Source organism: Daktulosphaira vitifoliae, unplaced genomic scaffold (genome assembly GCF_025091365.1).
Source record: "Daktulosphaira vitifoliae isolate Bord-2020 unplaced genomic scaffold, ASM2509136v1 Scaffold_4, whole genome shotgun sequence".
Taxonomy (NCBI): domain Eukaryota; kingdom Metazoa; phylum Arthropoda; class Insecta; order Hemiptera; family Phylloxeridae; genus Daktulosphaira; species Daktulosphaira vitifoliae.
In genome coordinates this window covers 40,155,486-40,176,628 of record NW_026099575.1, presented here as the reverse complement: position 1 = coordinate 40,176,628, position 21,143 = coordinate 40,155,486, and the positions used below count along the sequence as shown (strand labels likewise).

At 26.3% G+C, this 21,143-nt stretch overlaps 2 protein-coding genes across 3 annotated transcripts in view; one reads left to right on the top strand and one right to left on the bottom strand.

Annotated features, from left to right (window-relative positions):
• Positions 1-6,309: 6,309 nt before the first annotated feature.
• LOC126906320 (putative syntaxin 6) lies at positions 6,310-15,135 on the bottom strand. Its single transcript, XM_050686869.1, has 5 exons — positions 14,831-15,135; positions 14,684-14,747; positions 8,401-8,600; positions 7,421-7,515; positions 6,310-6,471 (listed from the first exon to the last, which is right to left on the bottom strand). Coding segments are annotated over exons 1-5 (438 nt in total). The 5' UTR covers positions 14,833-15,135; the 3' UTR covers positions 6,310-6,394.
• Positions 15,136-15,295: 160 nt separating this feature from the next.
• The window catches only part of LOC126906292 (DENN domain-containing protein 2B-like), a 9,510-nt gene continuing 3,662 nt past the window's right edge, over positions 15,296-21,143 (top strand). The window contains exons 1-8 of one of the 2 annotated variants that reach the window (XM_050686810.1): positions 15,296-16,412; positions 17,515-17,655; positions 17,730-17,841; positions 18,160-18,350; positions 18,417-18,638; positions 18,759-18,904; positions 19,177-19,332; positions 20,645-20,840. In XM_050686810.1, the coding sequence (XP_050542767.1) occupies positions 15,462-16,412; positions 17,515-17,655; positions 17,730-17,841; positions 18,160-18,350; positions 18,417-18,638; positions 18,759-18,904; positions 19,177-19,332; positions 20,645-20,840 (2,115 nt within the window). In that variant the 5' untranslated portion in view covers positions 15,296-15,461. The remainder of the gene's footprint in view (positions 16,413-17,514; positions 17,656-17,729; positions 17,842-18,159; positions 18,351-18,416; positions 18,639-18,758; positions 18,905-19,176; positions 19,333-20,644; positions 20,841-21,143) is intronic. The other variant, XM_050686811.1, reaches the window with a different exon arrangement.

The window sequence follows — 21,143 nt, the reverse complement described above, 5'->3', positions numbered from 1 at the left end:
TGAATTTTATGATCTAAATATTATTTGAAATTGTTAATTTCAAGATTGCTACTTTTATTCCTAAATTTTAATCGTATATACTTCTAATAACATCTATATCAATTTATATCTAATTACCCTGGGTCAAAATTCATTTCTGACTGAAATAATGTTTTATTATACTATAACGCTTCTATTCGTGCAATAAAATGCATTTTCGAAGAATTGTTAGTTAACACATTTATTTACTGACCTCATCACTTATCTGTATTATCTCGAAGACAGACCGTAATACTTTTTATGGTTTTTTTTTTAAGAAAAATGAATAAAAAAATTAACAAAATAGGCAAAAAACTTTAACTTTACATACATCAGTATCCTATACCTGATTTGTTTTATCTTCTTTTTCCTTGCCTTTATCCCAACTACCACTTGACATAATCTCTCACATCAGCTTTTGTCCTATAATGCAATCAATAACGTCACTTTTTCTTTTCTGGTCTTTCTCACTTTTTCTTCCTTTCTTCCTTTACATAACTGTTCTAACACCTTTCGATTCACAATATCTCTCCTTGTATTTCTCTAGTAATTTCATTCGTCACTATAGAGAATAAGTAAGGGTTTAAAGTAGAACCTTGGTACACTCCTACTCTTATCCGAAAACTTTCTCTTACTCCTCCTACGCTTTTTACCCTGGTACAAGTGTCATCATACATATCTTCTATTATAAGGGTCCACCACCAACCCTTCAGAGTTCAGTAGATTATAAATAGTCGGAAAAGGATGTGTCTAGCTATTTTGACAATACGGATTCGCCCGTTACTTTGCCTGGTATTGAATTCGTAATGGCTGTCTACCAGTCAAATGTGGGTTAGTCACTCGTTGAAATCGAGAAACGAAAGTGGTTGTAGTCGTTTGCTGACCAAAGCGAAATCTAACAGTGGCGGTTTACCTCCTGTGAGACTAGCGACTCTGTTGATGGGAGTATAAGCACTTACGCCTGCCTGAACCAAATCAGGTAGAGATTTGGATAGTATCTCAATCCCACCAGTGATTGTCGATGAGCCTACCTCGCTCTGAGATAAACTGGTAGATTGTTAAGGAAATGGCGAACCCCTAACTATCGCTGCACGATTCACGTCGGGTTCCTCCCTGATTGGGTGACGAGCTTGCTCATAAACTAAATCTGGGAGTGTAGTATTAATCATCCGCAATGGTACTAAATATCCTCTATTATATTAATCTACCTTTTCGAAACTCCTCCTTTTCTCATTAATGGCCACTTTAAAATCTCTATCATACGCTTTATCCAAATCTAATGAATACCATATACAGCTTTTTTTTATTTTTCTATTAGTTGCCTCGCACAAAATAATGGCTCCGTTGTTGACTTACCAGGCATAAATCCCAACTGATTTTTAGATTCCGATGTCTCATTTCTTATCTATTACATTTACCCAAATCTTCATACTATGACTATAGTTTCCACACTACTGCATTTTTCTTTTAATAAGATTTTATTAAAAAGATACTTCAGCCACCTTTTGCTAATACCTCCTACTATTCTATTTTTCATACTTCTACTGACACTTCATCTGGTTCTCTGCTTTATTCTTTTTCATTGATGTCACAGCCTCCCATACTTCTTTTTCAATAATTAAATCTACCAGTCCCTCGTTCCACGATTTACCTTCTAATGCCTCTCTGTTTTATCTATATAAATAAAATTCTCTATATAAACCTGACGCAGGAGGCCAGAAAATCATAATTATAATTATTTTTTAAATAAAAATCATTTTTTTAAAAAAATCTCCCTTGCTTATAAAATGTTCTTTAAAATTTTCTTTTGTATCTTCGCATAATTCTGCCTAGGAGTTTCCTAGTCTAATTCAGAATTTTTAGAAGGAATTGTGCAAAAAGTTTTTTGATGTCAAAATCAATTTTTTGCTTATTTTATTAATAAATTTTCTTTAAATAGATTATGATAGTCTACACCCAGAGAAAAACCTCGATCTATATAATAAATTCATTGTTCAATTTGATAAATATATCATTACTATTGAATCAATGATATATTTGTCAATATGATATTTTTTTTCTTGTCTTGAACAATAATTATTTATAAGAATAGTTATTTTGTTCGTATTAATAAAACATTATCATAAACCCTTGATCAAATTTCTCTTTCAATTTTGATTGAGGTTTTTCTTTGGGTGTATGGAGCTGATGTTCGTGCGCTTCTTCCTGGATTTTCTACTGATTCTACCCGTCCGAGGCGCATGTACATAATGCCTCTTTAAACCGGCCTCAAGGATAATAAATACAATACATTACTAAAATATTACTGTTTCTATAACTTTTGCAAATTTGACATTAATTAGAAATTTCAAATTACTATCAATTAACAAAGTTAATGAGTTTATTTAATTGTAATTTTATAATTATTAAGCATTCATTAGAAATTGTAGTTTATATTTACTCATATAGAACAAGTTATCACGAATAAAATTAGTGGTGAGTTTGATCTGTTGGACGTAAATTCCATAACAGTACAAATTATTGACGTTCAGTGATAGACGAGATATTTCATTATTATTTGTGCACATAAGTATCGAGAAGACGAGTAGCGTATCCAGGGCCCCACAAGGGGGAGGGGTCAATGAGTACAAGGGTCCCTAGGTGTTTTAGGGGAAAAAACAAAATATATACGTTTAATTAATTTAAATTAGAAAAATATAATAAGTCATGACGCTCCAATCACTGTATCTTTATATAATGTTAGTATATTAATAATTTTAATTTTTTCCTATAATACATAATATTGTTTAACAACCTAAATGTACATTATTTTTATTTAATGAGATCGACCACTTGGCGTCGGTAGGGCGTACAGCCCGAGAATTTCTTGGAATAATAAAAGGGGAAAAAATTCGGGACGATAAAAGCAAATAGTCTGCCGCCCGCACTACTAGTGCTATTTTTGGCATTAGAAGGTAATAATTCTTTTATCAACGACCGAAGTCAAAACAACTCGAAATCGTAGTTTTTACCACAAGCGTCCATCTACTGAGCTGTGGTGGTAATTGGGGTACTCTCTACGTACGATATTATTTAAGTTATAATATTTTGAATAAATACGAAAATGTCATTTTATAAGCATAAATCTGGATCCCAGAAACGAAAATTGAAATAAGAAGAAAAAGCAGTTTCAAACAGTCAGGTAATAAGTACATTTTTCAAACCAGTTCAAACAAATACATATTCTGCGAAAACTATACCACATAATAACAAAGTATTGACATCCCTGAACAATCTAGTAATACTTTTAAGGTAGAAATACATGATTTTGGAAATGCGAGTGCGCCTCTTCTTCGGGCAAAATCGAATTTAAAGATTTTACTGACCCTGGTTTGTGGCCTCAACAAATTATCTACGATATTCATCACAAAAATTATTGATGCAAATCTTTCTAATTTCGACAATTTATTAAAAATAAAAAGTACTATGCCTAAAGACTTAGCCAGTAAAAAATTTTCTGAATTCTTATTATTTAATATTTAATGAAAAGCTTACTGCGCCAATAAAAAACCGAAGCGTTTTAAGTAAAAAAAGCGGATTTCCTCCTAAAATAATACCATGGAAAAAGTTATATAATAGGCTTCCATTACATGAAAATAGTAAAACACATCGTACTTGTTACTGTATGTGGAAAAATGTACAGCAGTCTTTATTAGGTTTTGGAGTAGATAGCCAGTTACAAAAATAAATTCTTAGTAAAACAGAAAAATGGAAAGCTATCTTAAAAAGGCTTCTTGATATGACTTTATTCCTAGCTTCTAGAAGATTGCCTTTTCAAGGCAGTAGCACTAAAATTGGTGACGTAAATAATTGAAACTTTCTTGGTATATTAGAAATTCTTGGACGTTATGATGAAATAACAAGAGGGCATTTAGCGTATGTTGAAGAATATCAAAATGAAGACGAGAGTATGAGAGGAAAGTCCCATTATTTATCTTGGATGAGTCAAAATGAATTTATTTCCCTTTGTGGTGATAAAGTTTTAAAATATATTTTTGAGGAACGAACTGAATCAATATATTATTCAATTATCGCTCATGCTACTCCTGATGTTTCACACCAAGAACAGAATGTTTTAATTTTAAGGCATTGTGCGTAATAAAGAGACAAAAATATTTGAAATTCAAGAAAGGTTTGTTGAGTTTTTAAACTTTAATGAAAAAACAGATAAAAATATTGCTACAATGTTATTGACAGCATTAGACCGTCATAAAATTCCATTACTAGATTGTCGATCCCTAACATATGATAATGATTCTAATATGAGTGGGAAAATTAAGGGTGTGCAAGCTCGAATTTTAGAAAAAAATAACATTGCTTTATATTCACCATGCAGCGCTCATTCCCTTAATTTCGTCGGTGTTAATGTAGTAAAAATACATGCAAGAGTTAAAACTTTTTTTGGATGTGTACAAAACTTATATGTAAGTTTTAGTAGCAGTCCAGCAAAATGGAATATTTTAAGTGAAGAGATTAGTGTATCATTAGAATCTCAGTCTGAATAACGATGGAGCTCCCGTGTTGCAGCCATATGTCCAATTGTCAAGCATCTTCCTGGTATTTTAAAATCATTAAATACAGTTTTAAATGAAATTAACATGCCAGACAAAATATATAGTGAAATAATGCCGTTGAAAAAATATTTTTCGTCATTTGAATGTATAGCTATGGCTTGTTTTTGGTTCAAAGTACTTTCTTCAATAAATGAACGAAATATAATTAATCAGTAAAAAAGGTATATCTCTGGAAATTGATTTTGTTGATATTATTAAACAACACACTGGGTACAGTAATATTATTTAAGATAACAGTTTAATGTATTTTTACTTATGTTAGTATAGTACAAGGTCAAAGGGACACATTCCTTTTACGATTATGTTGTTTTACTCAATGCAGCCTATTGTATACATGTTTACAGTTTAGTTGTAGTTTCACCGTCTATCGAGTAAAGCAACCCGTTGCCGTTGTACATCTCTTATATGTTTTGACATTTTATATTAAATACTATTATATTACGAATAATTTCTAAATCTTTTAATTACATAACCTATTCCATTCAACAGATTTAATAGAAAATTTTATAAAAGAATTCAACAATATACGAGACGAATGGCTTAAAATTATAAATGAAGCTGGTTTAGTGGCAAATAATTTATAAATATTAAACCAAATTTTCCTGAAGAAGAAAGAATGACATAGAAAAGGAAAGTTTTTCTTGGCGAAATTCGATCAGAGACTATTCTGAACCTAATAAAGCAATTGAAGCCTAGGATTCTTTTTAATTTTATGGAACAATATAATTTGTCTATTTTATTTTATAAAATGTTGGTTTAGTGATTTGTTTATAACACGTTTTATGAAATTCTGAATAAATGTTGCAATGTTTTTATTTCCTCATAAAGAAGGAAATATATATATATAAAGTAAAAGCATGTTAAGTTACATTGTATCAAAATCGACCGTTTAACGATTATTATTTTTTAAATATTTCACTAATTAAAATAAACTGAAGAAAATATTCCAAACTTTTAGAGTAATGTTATCATCAACTGGATATAGTTCTAATTTTATTAACCTATATTTCAAAAATAACTTTTCAGTAGAACCTAAGAATTTGTAGGATCAGAAAAAACGGATCATAGTAAAATTATACTTTCTTAGTTTAGAGTCAATGTTAAAAGGCATTAGTTTAAATATTTTACAATTAGAATATTAGTTCTTAATATAGTATTAAAAAATATATTATAATTATTCATGAGTATAAAAGTATTATTAATGTGAGACAATTTAATTTGGTTTAAAGTAAAAGTTGTTTATTATTAATAAATTACCTTAAAAGATAATTATAATTATTAATAAACGAGAATTCATAAGATGCACTACATCAAAGATATAGCCATAGGTGCTTACAAAGATGCAGTTTGGAAAAGCTAGGACTTGTAACAGTTCATAACCAACATTAATCGACCTATTTTTTGGGATCATTAATGGTAATGCAAAAATTTTTTCTTTAAGTACTACCATGTAGACTCATTTGGAAACATTTAATTAATTAAATATGATAGATTTTCTAAGGTTTTTCACATTTTTTGTGTTCACTTAACAAGCTACTTATTTAATAAAAAGTTAATCTATCTAGCTAAGATAAACTAAACTTATATGTATCTCTTTAATAATTCCAAATTTACTTATAATAAAACAATTATAAATCTATTATCAAGTCGAGTTAAAACAAAAATAAACAAAACAAAATAAATCCAATTTTTTATTTGCAATAATTAATAATAAAAAAAAAAAACAGTCTTTTTTAAATATAATTTTTCTAAATTTTTTTAATTTATAAAATAATTAAAAGGATAACAGTAATAAATATTATACTTAATAAAATAAAAATTAAAGTCCATTGTCTTCGATCTGTAACATAAAATTTACAGCAGTCAACAAATATTTATAAATAATTTTTATCAAAAATTAAAAAGATAAAGATATAATTTACAATTAAAAAGTGAACATTGACTTATGTATTTTGGATGATAATTCCTGAATATTTATTTCATTTGTAAACATTTTTGAGCAAAACTTTTAATATTAATGTATTAGATGACTTTTTGTTATTGTTGTTACTACTACATTTTTATTTGAGAATAAATTAAAACATATAATCCATTTTTATTATTTTATTTTACAAATTATTTGACCACTCATATTTATACATAATGCATAATTTATTTGTAGCACACTATCTTTTTGGATAGTTTTACTAAAAATGAGGAATTTTTTAAATTGTTGGTAATTCATTGACTGTCAAGCCTAATACTAAAAATACTATAATATTGTTTTATAATTTCTTCAAATGAAAAATTTATACTAAAAAAATGTATACTAACCTTTTTAAGTATTATATTTTTAAATATATTTGGTAATATGCAATTTTCATGCATTCTCAATATTAAAAGAGATTGACAAAAACGAAAAACAATTTTTTTTTATCAAAAGTTATAAAATTATTTTTTAATATTACACCTATATTTAACCTTTCATTTAGCTAATATGGTTTCCTACAAAATTAATTTTACACATCTTTTCATTTTCTTTAATTTTTTAAAATGATAAATTAAAAAATATATTGATATATTTCTACCCATTTTCATAAATTTTTAAGTACATTTAGACACATAATGGGATTGTCTTAGAAATCTCAACATTTTTTAATTTTCATATTATTATAAGTGTGTGCTGACATTATGTTATGTATCTTAAGCATATTACAAAAAAGGGATTAAATAAATTTTTGGCTACAAGTTTATAAAAGTTGCTAGTACAATTTTAATTTACATATAACATCAAATATATTACAAATTACCATCAGACAATTGAAGTACTTGTGATACTTTTTTAGAAACCATATCTAATCTTGTTTCTGTTCTATCTAATTGTGTACCCAAATTATCAATCATCCTAAAAATACATATTTTTATTAATAAGTTTAATATTTATGAACTCCTTAATGTGGAGTTCATGTTAAGGTGGATAAATTATAAACAGTTATTTTTACAAAGGTCAAAAAGATATAATATGACATAAAAATATATGGTTCATAACTAATTTCATTTCAGTGTCAGCCTTTATCACTCTACTATTTGGTAATTGCTAGGAGGATATTTTTAAATTTTGGAGCCCATAATCTATAGACATAGTTAAGCAAAATTATTCTAGTAGAAGCCAATTGCAAGTGAAAGACCAAAAAAATAAATATATGCATATTACAGTAAAATTAATACTTTCTCAGCTACGAAACAAAATATTAAAAAAATTTTAAACTTAATCTTTTTCTTTAAATGATGTAAGTTTTTCAGAATAAATAAAAAAATTGAATAGCAAAAAAATCAACATTTATACAGCCTTATTCTAAATATTCAATAATCAGAATATAGATTGATTTTAAAAAAATGTATAAAAAGATAAGTTATCTTAGACAATGATATAAAAAAAATTTCATTTTGATCTTAGTATTTTTCAAAAAATTAAAGCGTACATAATTTTAAACTGAAATATCAAATTATACCAGTTTTAATAATTGTAATTTATTGCAATACATAAAAATCAAGTTTTTTTTTTTTTAATAGTGTCTTGAATAATGATTCAGATTTTCTTTAAATATTGATCAACAATAATAATGTTGATCAATACTAGACCAATATTATATTGATCCAGTAGAAACATCTACTATTTATGGTTATAAACAATATGTATATAAAAATATATCAAGGTAAAATAATTACCTTCATTTAAATAGTATATGAGTAATAATAATACTAATAAAATTAACAATTAATTACTTACACATTTTGTTGATCCAATTCAATACCTATATCTTCAGAAACAGTTTTTAAAGTTTTAACAGATTTTGATATAAGGTCTAGCTTATGCTGCTGTCCATTTATTTTATGAGAATTTGAACTCAACATATCAGCAACAAATTTAGATGTACTTGGTCCAGATGAAAATAATAATTCATCTTCATTATTTGTTTCCAATAAAGGCTAAACAAATTTCTATCTTCAAAAAATTATTTCATAACAATTGTAATTAGGTAGTAAGTAGAGTTACAAGAAGTTTATTATTGTTAAATTTCCTAATATTTTAATATACTTAAAAAAACCATATTTTGAGGATGTAAATAATGTTGAAGGAAGGGATATTTGCATTCTTTACATTCTCAACATTATTTTTATTATAATTTATTTACAAATTGAAATTTTTTAAATAAGCAGTAGTTTAAGCTCAAAACACCTTTATATAAAACACTTGCTTATTTTCAATAAAAAAAACTTTTAGTAATGAGTTTTCAAAAAAATAAATTATAGGTATAATCAAATTTAAATAATTCCAGATAAAATCATCAAAATTCGTGAGACTTCTCATGTCTGCTACACTCATTCTCTGCTCTACTTTCTTATCAACCGCCCAACAATCTGAACCATATATCATAGCTGACTTCACTACAGTCTTATAGAATTTACCTTTCAGCCTCATTGGAATTATTTTATCGCAAACACCAGATGCTTCTCTCTACTTCAACTACCTGGACTTAAAACTGTGTCTTACATTCTCGTCAATACCACCACTATTTTGCACAACTGATCCTAAATACTTAAAACTTTCGACCTCTCCAATCACGTCCTCGCCTATTGTTACTGATCTCCTCATTTCACCTACCTCATGTTCTCCTTTGTCAAACTCGTATTCTATATAATCTGTGTTACTTCTACTTATTCTTAAACCCTTTTCTTCAAGAGCTTATCTCCACACCTCTAGCCTTTGATTAATTTCCTCCTATTAACACTATATTGTCAGCAAACAACATGCATCATGGCACCTCTCCTTGTATTTCTCTAGTAATTTCATCCATCACTATAGAGAATAAGTAAGGGCTTAAAGCAGAACCTTGGTGCACTCTTACTCTTAACCGAAAACTTTCTCTTACTCTTCCTACGCTTTTTACCCTGGTACAAGTGCCATCATACATATCTTCTATTATATTAATGTACCTTTTCGGGACTCTATTTCTCATTAATGCCCAATTAAAAACCTTTATCATACGCTTTCTCCAAATCTAATAAATACCATATTTTTTTCTTTTTCTATTAGTTGCCTGACACAAAATACTAGTTCCATTGTTGACTTACCAGTCATAAATCCAAACTGGTTTTTAGATATAAGTGTCTCATTTCTTATTCTCTTATCTATAACTTTTCCCAAATTTTCATACTATGACTCATAAGTTTTATGCCTCTATAATTTTCACACTCCTGTATGTCACCTTATCTTTAAATATTGGCACCACAATACTATTCCTCCATTCATTTGGAATTTTCCCTTCTAATAATATTTTATTTAAAAGTTCCTTCAACCACCTTATGCCAACACCGCCTAATATTTTCCATACTTCTACTGGCACTTCATCTGGTCCTACTGCTCTATTCTTTTTCATTGATATCATAGCCTCCCATACCTCTTTATCACTAATTAAATCTACCAATACCCTCATTCCACGAGATATCCTTTAATGTCTCTTTTGGGAATTCCTCATTCAGTAATTGTTCAAAATACTCTTTTCACCTTTTTTTCACATCATCATCACTCGAGAGTACCCTATCATTAGCACTTTTTATACACCTTATATAGAGCGATTTTTTTATCATAACCCACTCAATTACTTACAAAATAATAATAATTTAAACATTTTTTTTTATTATTATCTTTAGTTACACATTATTCTTGAATTACTAAAACCTTAGATATTTTCCTTTCATTTAATATCATTTTTTTGAAAATCTAACACTTAACCAGCTCATTGGGGGGATTTAAAATAGCAACGTTTTTACAAAAACTTACTTTTTCAACTTAATTTTTGAAAATGTTCCGGAAATACTGCGTCCTTTAAACATATATAAAATTAAAGCTTATTTTATGTACTACAAAATGAAAAAAAAAAATTTATCCCGACGACCTATCTTCTATACGCAAATGGCTACCATATTCAAAAATATGCTATTTTTTATTAAAATTCTAGGTTTTGTATTTTACTTTATTTTAAAATATTTTATTATGGGAATAAACTGACTTTCATGAATATTATATAATTTAATTGACATAGAATAAAGGTCATAAGACATAAGAAATTAAACTTATTAAATTTTTTTTACTTTTAGCTTCGATGCGAAGCTGAGAAGGTATTGGTTTTACTAAGATGTGTTTTTTTTGTGTCTGTTACCACTTTTTTTCAGCTCTCACCGAACCGATTTCTTTCAATGATACGTCAAAAGATCACAAATTGTATCTAGTCGAAGACATTACCCTCAAAAATTGAAAAAAATTCCCTCGTTCCCCGTAAATGGGGGAAACCTCCAAAAAAATTACAAATTTAAAAATCGCTAATTTTCGAAATTTTTTCAATTTTTTTTACTTAAAAGTGCCATAACTTTTTTAAAAATAAACATATCAATATAATTCTTTTTTATATAGATGCATAATATCATTACCTTTCATTTGGTATATTTTTTTTATAAATTTAACCCTTAACCTGCCCACAAGGGGGGATTTAAAATGACAACTTTTTTCAAAAAAAATTAACTTTTTCAACTTAACTTTTGAAAATGTTCCGGAAGGTCTGACACTTTTATATATATCTTAAATTGAAACTAATGTAATGTTCTTTATTATGCAAAAAAAAAATTTCGGACTTCATTTTATCTTCACGGTGAAAACAGACATCAAAGTTCATTAAAAAAATACGATTTTTGTAAAAAAATTCTTTTTTATATTTTTAACTTTATAATGCTATAACTTTTTGAAAGATGTATGGATCAATATAAATTTTTTTTTATAGATGCATGATGTCTTTACCTATCATTTGGTATATATTTTTTTTATATCTGACCCTTTACCTGCCCACAGGGGGGGATTTAAAATTTCTTTCAATGATACGTCAAAAGATCACAAATCGTATCTAGTTGAAGACATTACCCTTAAAAATTGAAAACATTTTCCTCGTTCCCTGTAAACCTCCAAAAAATAACAAATTTAAAAATCACTAATTTTCGAAATTTTTTATAATATAATTTTTTTTTTTAATAGATGCTTAATGTTTTTACCTATCATTTGGTGTTTTTTTTTTATAAATCTGACCCTAAACCCTGCCCACAGGAGGGGATTCAAAATGACAACTTTTTCACAAAAAATTTACTTTTTCAACTTAACTTTAGAAAGTGTTCCCGAAAGTCTGACACTTTTATATATATCTTAAATTAAAGCTAATGTAATATACTTTATTATGGAAAAAAAAAATTTCGGACTTTATTTTATCTTCACGGTGAAAATGGCTACCAAATGCTATTATTGTGTGAAAATTCTCGATTTTATTTTTTACATTTTTAACTTTATAATGCTATGACATATTGAAAAGTGTATGGATCAACATTATTTTTTTATGAGAAATAATATTTTTTAATAATCCCTTTTTCATTCTACATACTTTATATTAATTAGGATATTAATAATGAACTAGCAGATAATGTAGCTTTTGGAATAGTCCACCAATTTTTTAAAATTAAACACTATCTAAAGATTTGCATCGAAGCGTTTTTTTTTGATAGTGATTTTAATCACTGTCAGATATCATTATACTTGATCCATCTATACCACGTCACCACTGTGCCGCGACCCCCCTGTGCTGGGGTTTTTTTTTACTAAAATGTACAGTAACTTTGTTAAAAATGAACATATCAATATAATTTTTTTTTTATAGATGCTTGATGTCTTTACCTATCATTTGATATATTTTTTTTTGAAAATCTGACCCTTTATCTGCCCACAGGGGGGGATTTTAAATGACAACTTTTTCACAAAAAATTAACTTTTGAAAATATTCCGGAAGGTCTGACACTTTTATATATATCTTAAATTAAAGCTAATGTAATATACTTTAATTTGAAAAAAAAAAATTTGACCTCTGGACTTTTCTTCGCGGCGAAAATGGCTACCGAATGCTATTTTCGTGTGATAATTCTCGATTTTATTATTCATATTATATTTAACTTTATAATGCTATAACTTATTGAAAAGTGTATGGATCAACACAATTTTTTTATGAGAAATAATATTTTTTAATAATCCTTTTTCATTCGACATACTTTATCTTAATCAAGATATTAATAAGGAACTAGCAGATCGTGTAGCATTTGGAATAATANGTTTATGAAGCTTTTGGAATAATCCACCAATTTTTTAAAATTAAACACTATCTAAAGATTTGCATCGAAGCGTTTTTTTTTGATAGTGATTTTAATCACTGTCAGATATCATTATACTTGATCCAACTATTCCACGTCACCACTGTTCCGCGACCCCCCTGTGCTGGGTTTTTTATTTTCATACTAAATTTAATAATTATAATTAGTATTTATTCATATATTATATTTTAAAATCAAAGAACTACTAATTAGGATATAATCAAAGAAATAAGAGTTGATGTTGCTTTTGGAATAATCCACCAATTTCTCTACATAAACACTATCTACAGATTTGCATCGAAGCGTTTCTTATGATAGTGATTTTAATCACTGTCAAATATCATCTATACTTGTCCCATCTATGCATTGTCTACACTGTGCCTCAACCCCACTGTGCTACAGTTTTTTTTTTATTATTCTGTAAGTAATTGAGTAATTGGTTATGATAAAAAAATCATCCTGTATAATGATAATCTTTAGTCCTTTTTTCTCTTACTTTTGCAAGTTTATAGATTTCTTTCTCGCCTTCCTTTGTTCCTAGCCTATCATACAACTCATCATACCTCTTAAACTTTGCCTTACTTACTGCGTACTTGGCTTCTTTGCACAAGCGTTTATACTCCATCTAGTCTTCCCTCCTTTTGCTCTTCTGCCATACTTTGAATTGCTTTTTCTTACTTTTTATGATTTAATGAACGTCTTCATCCCACCATCAGGTTTCCTTGTTTCCTGGCATTCTACGCATACTCTCACCAACAATCTCCTTTCCAGTATTCTTTACACAACTAGCAAATCTATTCCACACATCATTTATGTCTCCCTCAACAATTCACACCGTCCTCTCTTTTACCGTCTTTACAAACTCTTTTTCAATTTCTACCACCGGATCTTCGATTTTCCTCCTGTATTTCTTCTATTTTTGTATATCTCTTTTTGGTACACCACATCTTCATTATCATCAGTCTATGTCGTGTAGCTACACTCTCGCTTGGGATAACTTAACAATATTTTACTCACTCTACGCTCTCTCTCTTCCACATAAAATAATCAATCTATGATCTATTACTCCCACTCTTATAAGTTATATAATGTTCTTCCCTCTTTCTAAAATAAGTATTAACCACAGCAAGATCATACCATACTGCCAAATCTAGGATTCTTTCTCCAGCCTTATTCTTCCCACTAATACCATTCAATCCATATACTTTTTCATATCATCTCCTCTCATTACCTATGTGCCCATTCATATTTCCACCTATTACCACATCCTGCCTATTACTAGGTATTCCTTGCATCGAGGTGATGCAAGGATGAAGTATTCATGTTTCTCCAAAACACTTCCTTGTCTATTTCATCACATCCTACTTGTGGTGCATAGGTACTTATTACATTCAGCATTTTTTCCTCAAATATCAATTTTACAACTATAATTCTGTCACTTTTCCTAGCTACTTCTACTACTTTAACTTTCATCTCCTCATCCATTATTATCCCTACACCATTTTTTGTACTAGACTTACTTGAGTATATTATTTTATAATCCTCATCTATTTCTCTCGATTTCTCTCCTTTCAACTTAGTTTCCTGCACACAACAAATGTTAACTTTTTTCCTCTTCAATACTTCTACTAATTCTCCACTTCTACTAGTTAATGTTCCAATATTCCAAGTACCTATTCTTACTTTGTAGTTCGTTAAATGAGCATTTTAACTTTATTCTTTTTAAACTTATTCAAGAAACTTTAAAAATAATGTATGATCTGTATGAAATAAGCTCTTATTGTATAACAATATTTAAAATAATAGTTAAAAGAATCATTTATTATCAATACTTCACTATCTTGATTTCTTGAATTCAATTCCCAAGAATATCCGTTTTTTCCTCTTGGCAACATCCTAAACATTCAACATTAATATAAATAATTAAGACATCTTAGTTTAGAAATTCCACATTTGTTAATATCTAAGTAGTCACTTACATTTGTTAATTGACTTAAAACATCACTTTAATTTACATCTAAACGAAAACTATATGATATTTACTAGTGAATACCATAAAACTAATTAACTTTCAAACCATTAATATTCTCAAATATTTTGTATAATTTTTCAAAATTAAGAAATGAGAATTTCATTGCATTTAAAATAGATTAACGTTAAAACTTTATTCTAACAGAAATATACTATGTAAAATCTTGTGATACGGATTAGTTTGATAAGAACAGATAAATATGTACTGATTTTACTTATTTGCATTTATTGTCATTACGGCTATTAACTCATTTTTCTTCAAGGGTAAAATAAGCTACCACAAATTTCAACGATCAGATAACACAAGCACCAAAAAACATCCTTGCATTTTATCATGGATTAAATATGTTTTATTATTATATTGATATCATAGATAAACAATTATCAACAGTTAATATTCCACAATATGTCTATCATTTAATAATTATGCTTCACTAGAATTAATGATGTTCAACTGGACTTAAGATATGTTAACATTTCATGATTACTTGTTAATTTTGTTAAATTTATTTCAATGTTGTATCGTTAATTTGTATTTTATTGATAAAATGTGAAATTTCGAAAGAAATTTTAAAAGATATGAATAATGAAAACAATACTACTGTTGATTTATTGAAGAAAAGATTTGAGTCGTTTCAATGTGGCAAAAAGTCTTCACCTGAATTATTAGATTCACAGAATGTTATCAAACGGAATATTAAAAGAACTCCAGCATTTCGAAGAGATTTTAAATTATCTAAACAAACAGGAGAAACCCCTTATTTTAATAAGGTAACTAATATTAAAAAAAATAATCATAGTACATGTATATACTCAAAGTCAATTGAAACATTTATAACACCTACATCCAATTTTAATCAATTTAAAAGTCAAACAAAAAAAGTATCAGATTTAAATAATTGCACAGTTGATAAAACAGTGACTTCAAACCACGAAGTACTTATCCAGTGTTTAAAAAAAGAGTTGAATAAAAATAATACTAGTAACACTATTACAGTAAAACCTAGAAAAAATTCTTTAGAAACTTTTTTACCAATTGGTCCACCTCCCAAAAAACCTCCAAGAACTTTTGCTCATGATAAACAACTTCAAATAAATCTAAATTCAAAGATAGAGATGGATTTTCATGAGAAACAAAAGTCAGATCCTAAAGTTATGTTGGAAAAATTAGAAAAATTTGTTGTTGATAACTCTCAATCAAAACAAAAAATAAATATTGATGAACAGTATACTGTCAACAGTTTAAATTCTAAAAAAATTGAAAAGAAAACAAACTTGCTTACTTTAGCAAAGTCATTAGGGTGTATCAGTAATCAAAATATGTATGACAATAATACAACAAAAGATTGTGACACAGATGACCAAAATTATTTGACTACAAAATTTTACTGTGAAAACAGTATAGAACATATATATGATGAACCAATATTCTTAATGCAAAATTCTAATAAAAATAGTGCTAATAGCTGTCATGTGCATACTAATAATAAGCTAATTGATGATTCTGATAAATCTGATCTACATTATATGGTAAGTACTAAATAATGACTAAAATAACTGCTTATTGTAACTATGATATTTTAATGAACCTTGAAGATTGAACCTATTATCAAGTAAATACAAAAAATTTTAATATAATTAAAATAATTTTTCTTAAGTTTGTTAAAACCTGAAAAAAAATTGAATGTCAGTTTGATTATTATTTTCAAAATTTTATAAAGATTTTCACTTAAAATTCTAATCTGAAATAGAAAAAAATGGACAAATTGAATATAACCTTCCAAAAGATTTATTACAATGTAAATTAGGTAATTATTGTAAGGTAGATTGAGTTTTTCAGATTTTTCTAAATTTTCCTTCGATTTTTAATTTTTTTAATTATTGGTTAATTAATTTTTATAAATATGCATACTTCAATTAAAACTCCTGGATGATAACTTTTTAAATTAATATTGTAATAATAACATAATTATGTTTAAATAAATTCAAACTTTTTGTTTTTTATAAAATGTGTTCAAATTTTATTTTATATATTTTGTTTGAATTGTATTAAAAAGGTGTGGTATAGCGCAATTTATCATTTAGTCGTTATTGTAGTGCTGATTGTAGTACTTAAGAAGACAATATTAATTTTACTTTGATTAGGAGGATAAACATTATTTGGTGAAACTGCTTTATTTGGTTCCCAATAAACAAGTGATGATAGTATTTTTAGTATTTTACTTTTATTTAAAATTTTAGATAAATGATCTATTATTCTGTTTTTTAGTTATGTAAAAAGTCAAATTTTTGAAAAATAACATTTATAAATAAAATCAATTTGTAGTATGACATGGGAAAGGAATTAAGTTAAAAAAAAATTTTTCTTAGAAAAAGTAGTAATCTGGTGAAGAAACTAAAATAAATTTCTGTATATAATAAAAATTATATTAAAATTAAAAATAACTTTTGTCATAAGTCTTGACAATTAGGGCAAACTGTATTTTTCTTACCCTTAATTCAGTTTTTAAAAGTACCTTTTTCATGTCAATGCCTCAATTAAATCAGTAATATTTATGAGTTATTCATTCTTAATTAAATTTTATATAAAATAAATAAATATATTAAATGCAGTTTTTTATAAATTTTTTAGTCAACCTCAATACAAGATTTGGATTTTAAAAATTACATAGAAAATTTCAAGTCTCTTTCTAGTTTAGATATAGATAGTGTAGATGGTATAAGTAAATCAAAAAACTTCAGTAATGATTCAGAAAGTAGTCATGAAAGAAAAGTAAGATTTAAAATTTCCATTTTTTATAGTTATGATAACATTTAATTTTTTTAATTACAAATAATATATTTAAGATACAATTATTAATGAATGAAGCTTATGGAACATTCATTGATGCCCGTGAATGTGAAAATGACACATTATCATTTTCTTACCATAAAGATAATGATTCTAACTTTACATCAGGTAACTTGTTATTTCATTAACACATTTTTACATAAATAGAGAAAGCATTGTTTACATCATTAAATATGGGCGATTTATACTAGTGAATAGTTTTACTTTGATTTTTTCTGGTTGTAAAATGTTAAAAAAAAAAAAAGTTGAAACATTGAAAATCCTCATCGAATTATTAATTATTAATTATCGAAAACCTGAATACAAATTAAGAATCAACAATTAATTGCTTTTAAAGTTTACCTAACTATTGTACACTGCAGAATCTTTTTAGAAGATCTGTGTTGTTAAGCAATAATATTAATGACAATAATTACCATATTTTAGGAAAAAATGTTAATGAACAAACTTTAGAGCGTAAAGGATATTTACGTCGTGTAGCAAAAAAAGTATCATCCACTTACTCAACTCTTGTGCAAGATAAAAATCACTTATTCCATGCATTGCTTTTAGTTGGACTTGACTTAAGTTCTACAAAAGAAAAACTTCCTTATATTAAATATAAATATCCAGATAATGTAATATTCATACATCACTGATATTCATAAATAATTTGTATCTATTAATAAGTTTATATTTTTTAGGTTAAAGTACCTAAACAAATTGAAAATTTATGTTTCCCTGATGCTCATGTTTGGCCATTTACTGCTGACGATTGTCGAACATATACTTTAACTGTTACTGATGAAAATGGTAGAAGATACTATGGCTATTGTTATAGAGTACAGCCAGAAGAAGCTTCTTATTGTTTACCATTAGTATACTGCATATACTCAATGATTAAAGCCAATAGCTTTTATTTTCAGGTATTATATATACCAGAACTTCAATTAACCATCATTCTTTTATTTTAATGGTTAATTGAATTTCCATTGTAATGAATGATTCTATTGATAAATCATAGTTATTTTATATTTTGGTCATAGGTATTACGAGAAATTGAGTCAAGACATGGTCTTTCTGAGTTTAATATTAAAGAATTTATTCAATTATTATACAATCAAACATTTCCAGAGCTAGGATCTACTATTTTTATTCCTCAAAATTGTACTAATTCAATTTCGTTCTTGTCGTAAGTTATAATGTATTTTTTTTAAATATTAAATAAAATCATTAAATTGAAAGTAGCTTTTAAATATTATCATAATATCAGAAAGTATGATAATAACATTTATTCTGTTATTAACCTTATTGTTTGAATTCAGCCATTATATAATTATATATATAATTTGATAATTTTCAACTCATGATAACTATGAATCTAAAATATCGATTAAAAGGGAAAGAAAATTTATCTTGTGATGTTTTAAAGATGTAATTATTATTTTATTATATCTTTTGCAGTGAACAAACACGAGAGATTCGCAGACCATTTGATATTCGACAAGAACAAAATGATTTACTGAAACTGTTGCAAGTAATAAAGCCTTCTACTTTTATACAAATGCTTGCTTCCATGTTACTTGAAAGAAAGTTAATACTTTTCAGCAAATCTATCAGGTAAACAGTAAAGTAATTAAAATAATATAATAAAAATTGATCACTTGTAGCTAATATTATTTAAAATTAAAATTATATATAAAATATTAATTTAAAAAAAAAAAAAAAAATTTAACTCAAAAAGCCACAAAAAATTACTAAAAAAATTTTTTAGGTATAATTATATAATTATAAAATTTTAAAAATAACTAATTTTCTTTAAAACATTCTTCTAATACTATAGAATAAAAAAAATATGTCATTTTTTATTCTGTCATTATAAAGTTTTTGCTTATATCCATTATTTCTTTTAATTATTATTGTTAACAGATTTAAAACTTTTTTGTTTTATTAATAAAAAATTACATAGAAATAATAACTTTCAAAATTAAATTGTGAGATAAAACTATGAGAGAATATGTATTATATATGGTACTAATACCATAAAAATACCAACTGCTAAAACAAAACAAAATATTTTTAATATTGCACAAACTTAATTAAGCGTTAATTGAAGATTAATAACAATGTTGATGAAATTGATACATTTTTAAACTTATTTTCTTCATTTATTAGTGTATGATTAAGAAAATCTCATGATTTTTTTGTTACACCTCATATAGTNTTTAACTCAAAAAGCCACAAAAAATTACTAAAAAAATTTTTTAGGTATAATTATATAATTATAAAATTTTAAAAATAACTAATTTTCTTTAAAACATTCTTCTAATACTATAGAATAAAAAAAATAATATAAGAAATATTTTCTTATGGAGTAAGAAAACTTTTCTTCTAAATGTTATATCTACAAAATTTTAGCATTATATAGCATAATTAACGAGGAAATGTTACTTATGGTCTCATAGAAAAATATTTCCAGATGGGCGCACTTCTCATATTTTAAAACTTCAAAAATATGGATACCCTAACCTCATATTACTTGTTAATTGTTTAAAAAGAGATGTTGATAATCCTAACAACTTTAAAAATTATATATTTTAGTGTATCATGTTTAATTCAAGTTCTACTATAATTGTTTTAAAAATTGTAAATATCAAAATATGATTTAAATTACTTATTTTATACTATTAGTTTTATGGAAAAAAATTAAGAATCTACTATTAATGATACTATCTAAACAAATATATATTATACTATTTTGTCATAAATACTATTATTTTTTGGTAGTATTTACATCATTTCTATATTATATTATTAATTATATAAATTAGCTATTAAAAAACTCTAGGATTTCTTTTACGCTTTATTTTTTTTCCCTAAATGATGGGAAATAATGTTATACTTTGTTTTAATATTTTTAAATTTATTTTAGCTTATTATCGAGTAGTATAGATGGACTTACAGCTGCATTGTATCCTTTTACTTGGCAGCATACCCTTATTTCAGTTCTTCCTTCACAAATGGTTTCTATAACTGATTTTGTTCAAGCGCCTACCCCTTTCATTGTTGGAATAATAAAAAGTGATATTCAATTAGATATTTTGGCTCAATTTAGTGAAAATGACCAAGTAAATATATGAAATGTATATTAGTTATACCACTATAATATAACATTCTGTACACTAGTTAATTTTTCTTATAGATAATTCTTTAAAAAAATACTATTTAAAAAAATCCTTTAATTAAAAATGAGTTATATTTTACAAGAAAATGTAGAAGATTTAAATGTATAAATTGTGAAGATATTTATGGATAGCTATTTGTAGAATCAGTAGTAAAATAATACTTTAATAATTATAATAAACATATTATAATTATATATAATATAATTAATATAATATAATATAATTAATAAATTTGATTTTTAACTA